The sequence below is a fragment of the Macrobrachium rosenbergii genome, chromosome 43 (assembly GCF_040412425.1).
Source record: "Macrobrachium rosenbergii isolate ZJJX-2024 chromosome 43, ASM4041242v1, whole genome shotgun sequence".
Lineage (NCBI taxonomy): Eukaryota > Metazoa > Arthropoda > Malacostraca > Decapoda > Palaemonidae > Macrobrachium > Macrobrachium rosenbergii.
In genome coordinates, this window is record NC_089783.1 from 21,036,782 (window position 1) to 21,044,281 (window position 7,500).

The window sequence follows — 7,500 nt, forward strand, 5'->3', positions numbered from 1 at the left end:
TCTCTCTCTCTCTCTCTCTCTCTCTCTCTCTCTCTCATATATCTATCTCTCTCTCTCTCTCTCATATATAATATAAATATATATATTCACAGACACATAGACATATATATATATACACATATACACATATATATATATGTGTGTGAGTGTATGTTATATATATATATATATATATATATATATATATATATATATATATATATATATATATATATATATATGCAGAAATAATCCGATACTTTACTTTCATAGTTGTTCTACTAAAATATACAAGCATGAAGAGAGGACAAATTTTCATCTAAATGTAAGAAACAACCACATTACTTTATCTTTTATCTATATACAAAAAATAATAGGCAGTACAAGTTGGAAAACAAAAAGAAAACAATAAATATAAACTGACGCAGCCAAACTCCTATCTACCTCGAAGGCTATACTAACAAGCATGAGGAAATGCAGAGGAAATACGTCGGTAATACCGAAGACCTGAATTGTCTGTATATCTAAAACGATACAGAGATGCGTAAAATGTACTCGTCAGCCGAGATACAATCAAACAATACATGTTGCAACCAAATGTTCCTCTGCGTTGCTCAAACCCTTCGGCTTTCGATGAGGGTAGAAGTAATTTCTATATTCCATTGAGCAACACAAGACAAAGGCAGAAAGGTACATGATAAATGCACAGCGATTGCAAATGATTATCTTGGGGAAACTGAGATGGCTCTTGCAGGATCGCAGGGGAGATTTTTCCTGAGGTGCTTCGAGATCTGAGGAAACGTATGCAGATATTTGTGAGAGAAGCATGTGCAGGTAGATGAGAGTCAGCACGTGAAATACGTAAATACCCAAAGCTCTCTCAAAGGACTGGGGAAGCAGATCTTTCACCGTCTCTCTTTACTCAAAGGTTTTGAGCGTTTAAAAGAAATGGCTTCCCTAAACATTCTCCTTTAGGATTTATAAAATCAGTGACTGAAGAGGGTAGTAAACTACATAAAATACTATGAGTTGGTAATCGTTTAAAGTAATTATGTTTATGAAATTTAATTCAGTTCTCATAGCCTTACATGACTTGATTATTTGAAACAGGGGAAAGGCTGTATGACCCCAAACCTGATTAATTAACATGGCATGGCGAATCTACGCACTAATAATCAAACTGGCAACGAGAGACTGATTTCTAAGACATAACACTAAGAATCAACTTGGAAATAAGTGATGGATAACCGAGGTACCTCAGGAGTCAGGAAGGAAATGAGAAAAGTTTACCTGTGATTGGACTGACGGAATTAACTTACCAGAGAGCAAGTTCAGAATGAGTTTAGGAATCAACATGACAACGGAAAAGGTTCTGAGACAAAATAATATATAGTCAAAGTGCCAATGAAGCAAGGTTATATGAAACAAAGAGATAAGGATCAGCATGAAAGCGAGGAAAGGAATTTGAAAATAACTTAAGGAATGTATATAGTAATGAGGAAAGGTTCTGACAAAGTTAAGGTATAACGTGGTAAACGTAAAATATCTAAAAATAACCTTAAGTCTCTAGAAAATAACGATGAAAAACTCTAGTCACATAACAAAATGAATATGGTTACGTAATTTGTTCACAGAAAATAAGAGAGAGAGAGACTAATTATCTAAATCTTAATCTTAATCCCCCTAGCAGAACGTTTTCCTTGAATGAGTCGAGTAATGTAATAAAATGCATCAGTACAGAAAATCCCTTATAGAGTAAAATCTTCCTGACGGCTATTGTGAACTAAACAGACTATGAAAAGAAAAGAATGAATGAGAATACAAACAATAAGATTCACATGAACAAGCAGACAGGAGGTTGCTCTTACCTCCATGCTAATTCCACCTCGCGGAGAACTATAATTAAGAGTATCGGCTCCTTTCAACCAGTGCACAGGACCCACGGCTTCAACGCCCGCCTGAACCTCGCACTGCAGGCTGATTGTTGAGCCGTGCTGGATAAACACTTCGTCCGGGCCAGGTATGTCAGCTTCTTGAACACCTGTACAGAGCGTCAAGGCATTATTGTTTGCTTCGTCTCTGCATTGCTAAGGCGCTGTTGTTCTGAATCTTAGTAGGTTAGGGTATTTAAGTTAAGAATTAGTTGTTCTTTTATTATTTATGTTTTGAATATACGATAGACAGGTGTTATTTTTTTTATAGATACAGTGGTATTATTATTATTATTATTATTATTATTATTATTATTATTATTATTATTATTATTATTAATTCCAAAACTTTACATTATGAAAACTAAAAACTACTCAAACCATTTTACAGTTTAGATTTACCAACAAAAACTGGCAGTCATTGAAGCGGTCTAACACTTTTATCTTCCAACACAATCCACATTAAATTGTCAGAACAATTAAAATCTTTAAAATCCATTCCCATGTTTAGATACTTACCAAGAACAGTCAGGTGGATGGGAAGTGACACTTTCGGACTCGTAGACACTTGGCACTCGTAGATGCCAGAGTCGCGGAATGTGACGCTGCTGATGTCCAGATACCAGTCCTCAGTCTCGTGTGGATGGAAGACCTGGAGAATTTAAGATGAGCAAATGCATCATAAGGGATTCTTTGGCGGGTCCCAGAACTACGTTCTATAAATATAATGAAATTCAGTTCCAGACAAAATGTCAGCGTTATTCTGTCGCAAGTTTCCCGTTATAAGCAACAGTAATCGAATACTAACAATTACCTTCTTTATCTTCAAGCACGTGAGCTTCATAAAAAGATTGCTCAACCAAAGAGCTGATATAATTTTATCATTCTTCGAATTTCTCTAAGTAGAAAATAGTAGACTAAATCGTAACTACCAATAAATAGATATACCAGTTCTAAATAAAAGCTCAGAATGATATTAAAATATAACAGATACACAACTGTCCACGCTGTAGAAACAATACCAATAAAGATTAGATTAAACGTCACGAACTGTCAGCATCATAATGATATTGTAATTCATCATTGTCGTCTTCTCCATCAGTATTCATGAGCATGACATTTCGCTGTCACCGCTACTACACCCTCCTTTATTCGAAGATCCCATCTCCTCTTTATTTCAAACTTTATCAGTATGTGAAGCAGTCTGAGACGCCCCCCTTTAATGGGCTTGCGTCCCTTCGTGCATCTTTCACTTCCCTATTTCAAAAGCTCCCTGCCACTCTGCGTTTGACATTTAAACTGGTGATATCCTACCCTTCAAATACTCCCATGCATAGCCTCATGCATAATGTTATCGCATCATGTCGTCTTCTGTCCTTTAAATATCAAGGGTTACAATTCAGATGCTTATAATCGCCTAAAATCGAATGCATTTTACTGCTCCGTTGCACCATCATTACCTGAACTACTTGAGACGTGAATTTTGAATGTCGTTTTCTTGGATTGGGTGCTGAAACTCTAAGTGAACAAATTAGTGTTGATAACTTCATCTTTTGTTTTTATAGCCATTCCATTTTTCACTTGGGTCTATCCTGAGGTAATCGTATTAGTTCATTTCAATAATCAGCTATTAGTTGAAGGGAGGGATATTTCTTCAGAGCATATAATTTCAGAAACAAAAGTTTTGACGACACAAACAACAATAATCTTTATTAAATTTATGCCACAAACAAATATTCATTTCATAATCCTAAAAATACTGCAAATATAGACGTGGAAATTATGCGAGCGAGAGCTCTCTTTCCAGAGAAACCGCAAAGACATCGCGTTTACCACACTAGTTTTATTAACCAATCAATCACTTATCCTACAATAAATCCAGCTTCGCAACAGAAAGGGAATACAATTGTGGATAATCTCTTTATCCGAGAATTAATTCACGACAAAAACTTTCAACAATAATGGAAATCATCACCCGATGTCCTTTGCTTGATGTAAAAAGGGTAACTCATAAATAAACTCCTTCCCCTTCCTTTGTGGTATGCAAGAATGCAGAGAGATAACCATTATCTAATTGCGTGTTGGTCGGTTTTTATTCCAGGGATATGGTATTGTGATTTTTTTTAATATATCCCACATCGCTACCTTTCCCTTTAAAACACAAAAGTCCTCGTATTTTCATTCTGGCTGAGTTATTGTCCCCTATTCGTCATATCACCTCAGCTATTGTTTTTATTTTTAAACAGAGCAGTATTCATTATGATTGTCGAATAAACAAATATATATGCATGTATATATATGCAAGTATATATATATATATATATATATATATATATATATATATATATATATATATATATATATATATATATATATATGTGTGTGTATATACATATATATACATATATATACATATATATATGTATATATATGTATATACATATATATATATATATATATATATATATGTGTGTGTGTGTGTGTGTGTGTGTGTGTGTACACCAGCTGACCAACCCAGCGCTGCCTGGGATAACTCTGAATGACAACTGATAAACTCTCTCTCTCTCTCTCTCTCTCTCTCTCTCTCTCTCTCTCTCTCTCTCTCTCTCCAACCATTGCTGTCTCTTTCCCTCTTTCTTCTCCCTAACATCCCCCACTCTACTCTCTGTCTCATTTCCTCTCCCTCTCACTCTCTCTCTCTCTCTCTCTCTCTCTCTCTCTCTCTGTAATCCCCTTCCCAACCCCCAACCCCTTTGGTGCCACTGATGTCTTTCTTACCCCCATAGTCTTCTTTTCCAGGTAGTAAGTTATAAGTATACCAAAATTAGATATGATAAATTCGTAAAGTTACTAAGTCTGCGGGAACGACCAGCCCCGTTTCACCGGCAGAATCAGCCTCGTTTCAGTGAAGCCCTTCCCCCCACCCTTTGGTGCCCTTTGGTGCTAGTGATGTCTTACCCCCACACTGTGCTGATTTCTAGATAGTAAGTCATAAGTATACCAAGTTTAGTTGAAATTGCTCATTGCATTTCAGAGTAATTGTGGCACATACACGCACACACATACATACATCCATTTACATATATACTGTATATGTATATATATATATATATATATATATATATATATATATATATATATATATATATATATATATATATATATATATATATGGTTATGCATGTGCGTCGTGCGTGTCTGTGTGTGTGTAACAAGTACAAAATACCATTTTCTTTATTTTAAACAAGTCAAGCATTTTTTCTATCAGTCTCTCTACCTATCTATGACAATGTTCTTTAATTAGACAAATCCATTACCTTAAATCGATCGTCACTTGTGTAAGTGAAGATTCCAACAGTGAGGATGTGTAGGTCTCTTTGCCTGATCCACGAAACCTGATGATAAAAAGAAAATAATCAGAAATTAGTCAACTAGGTACAATGAACCATTAGTATTATTGTTTTTTGGGTGGAGAATGATGCGAAAATGAATATATGTGATTCCTCGAATTTATCCTACAGTCGCAAAATCAATATTTATTTCTTTCACTTCCAAGAAAATCCTTTTTTATTGCTTCCTGCGCATATTGATAACTTGTAATCTGAATGATTTCAAGATACCAAGAAGGACTATGCTTTCAATTCCTCAACAAAAAATCTGCATTCCTAAATGAAAACTATTTTTAATTCACCAACTCTTCCATACATTTTCAGAACAGCACCTTAATGCATACAAAAAGAGATCCTGTGAGTTCATTGAGAGGGTTCTTAATATCTTCATAAATATTTCCAGTTCTTTAACACAGCCCTTCATTCACAAATGAACCCTTTTATTTTCAGCAAGATCGTATACCACAAAAATAAATTTTTTTATATATCCTCGTCACGATCATACACAAAAGGTAAATCATTTCAGTTTCTGCTGTTAAATGCTGATTACCATCATTGCACACTCAGAAACTCCAGGAAATTATATCATTTCCCCAACACGATCCAACATCTCCAAAGGACTGCTATTTTTCCATTTTCATTTTTAGTTCTTTTTTTCCGCTGCGCACAACAGCTTTCCGTTCAGGAATGAATATTCCAAGCAACAAAGCGTCGCATTTTCAGTGCAAATGGGTCCTAGGCGCTTTAGGCATTCTTACAAGTTTTGTCACTTTGGTCTTAAGTGCCTCGACAAAGGCTCGTTTCAATGCTAAAATGGCTTTGTTCAAGAAGGCGGTTCACGCGTGCGATTTTCCGCCCAATTACTGTCGACCAAGTCGCTCTAGTTGTTGGTCCTACATCTACTAAAATCATTCTAATTTGGTAGACGCTTTTGGCGTTTTTGAAATGAACCTATTTTTTAAAATAAGCAGAAAAAGAGGACAACTTGACGGCATTAAAGAAAGGCAACTTCAAAATAGTCGTAGCATGAAGTGAAAAGAGACACTGTTATCATATGGCTGATTCTTACAAAAGCTCCCCATAGTAAAGTGAAGAGTGGTTTTCTGACAGTAATAATAATGAAGAAAGGATAACTTCAGGGTAGTATGTATAGAAGTGGCAATAGTCTTAAAGACACTGTAACTCTAGAAGCGCATTAATTTAAAAGAAATGTTAAATTATTGCAACTCTCAAGAAAATAAGATTAAGGCTAAGACAGCCAGATAATTACAAATTTGGAAAATATTAAATCAGCAAAGGTCGTCTTAATGGTACGGGAATGCTAAATTACCTATTTTACACCTATATTAACTTTAATCCTTTCAAATAATGGAATGTTTAAGAAAAAACAATATGGATTCAAAGAATAGTAACATTAATGTAATTCAGAAAAATTTCTTATTAGTTAAACGATGAATAACTTGGATTTTAAAGCAGATTACTTGAAAACATTAACAAATACATAAATATTATGTCAGACAGTATATGATGTCATGATATATATATAATAATATATATATATATATATATATATATATATATATATATATATATATATATATATATATATATATATATATATATATATATATATATATATATATATATGAAAAGCTCATAAGTCACAGATATTTTATGAATTGCAATACACAGTAGATTTTTTATTATTAAGTGTGGCTAAAGGCATTGTGAAGAACCTAGAGAGAATGCTTGGCTGGTGTCTGGCGCTCATTAGAAGACTTAGGACAAATGCGTCAGATATTCTTGAGACCTGAAACACATTGCCTGACAAGACTTTGTTCCTGGAAATGTCCCGGTTCCGGAGAATTCGTTCATATGTGTGTTTCTTTGGGTGGGAGCCCCAGGGTGTGCAGGCATTAGTTATCACACAAATTGTCATTCGAAGATCAACACCGAATATTGATAGAAGCCTTCGGTGAAGACTCTGGTTCGATACCTGTCGATTAAGACTGTGAACATTGCTTTTTGGAGGTAGGAAACATTTTATATTTCCCAAACTGTAGATTGTTTCATTTAAGATATATCTCACTTGTGTCAGACATTTTTTACATTGTGTGTACTTTATAAGTAACATGGGAGGAATTCCCATATCTTTATTTTTATACATTTGTTTAACAAGGGTTTTATTTGACTATTTCAAA

At 34.5% G+C, this 7,500-nt stretch overlaps 1 protein-coding gene across 2 annotated transcripts in view; it reads right to left on the bottom strand.

Annotated features, from left to right (window-relative positions):
- Positions 1 to 7,500, bottom strand: part of LOC136828624 (uncharacterized) — a 119,124-nt gene that overhangs the window by 18,850 nt on the left and 92,774 nt on the right. For both annotated transcript variants that reach the window (XM_067086655.1, XM_067086654.1), the window contains exons 4-6: positions 5,228 to 5,305; positions 2,430 to 2,562; positions 1,848 to 2,020 (exon numbers count right to left, since the gene is read on the bottom strand). In XM_067086655.1, the coding sequence (XP_066942756.1) occupies positions 1,848 to 2,020; positions 2,430 to 2,562; positions 5,228 to 5,305 (384 nt within the window). The remainder of the gene's footprint in view (positions 1 to 1,847; positions 2,021 to 2,429; positions 2,563 to 5,227; positions 5,306 to 7,500) is intronic.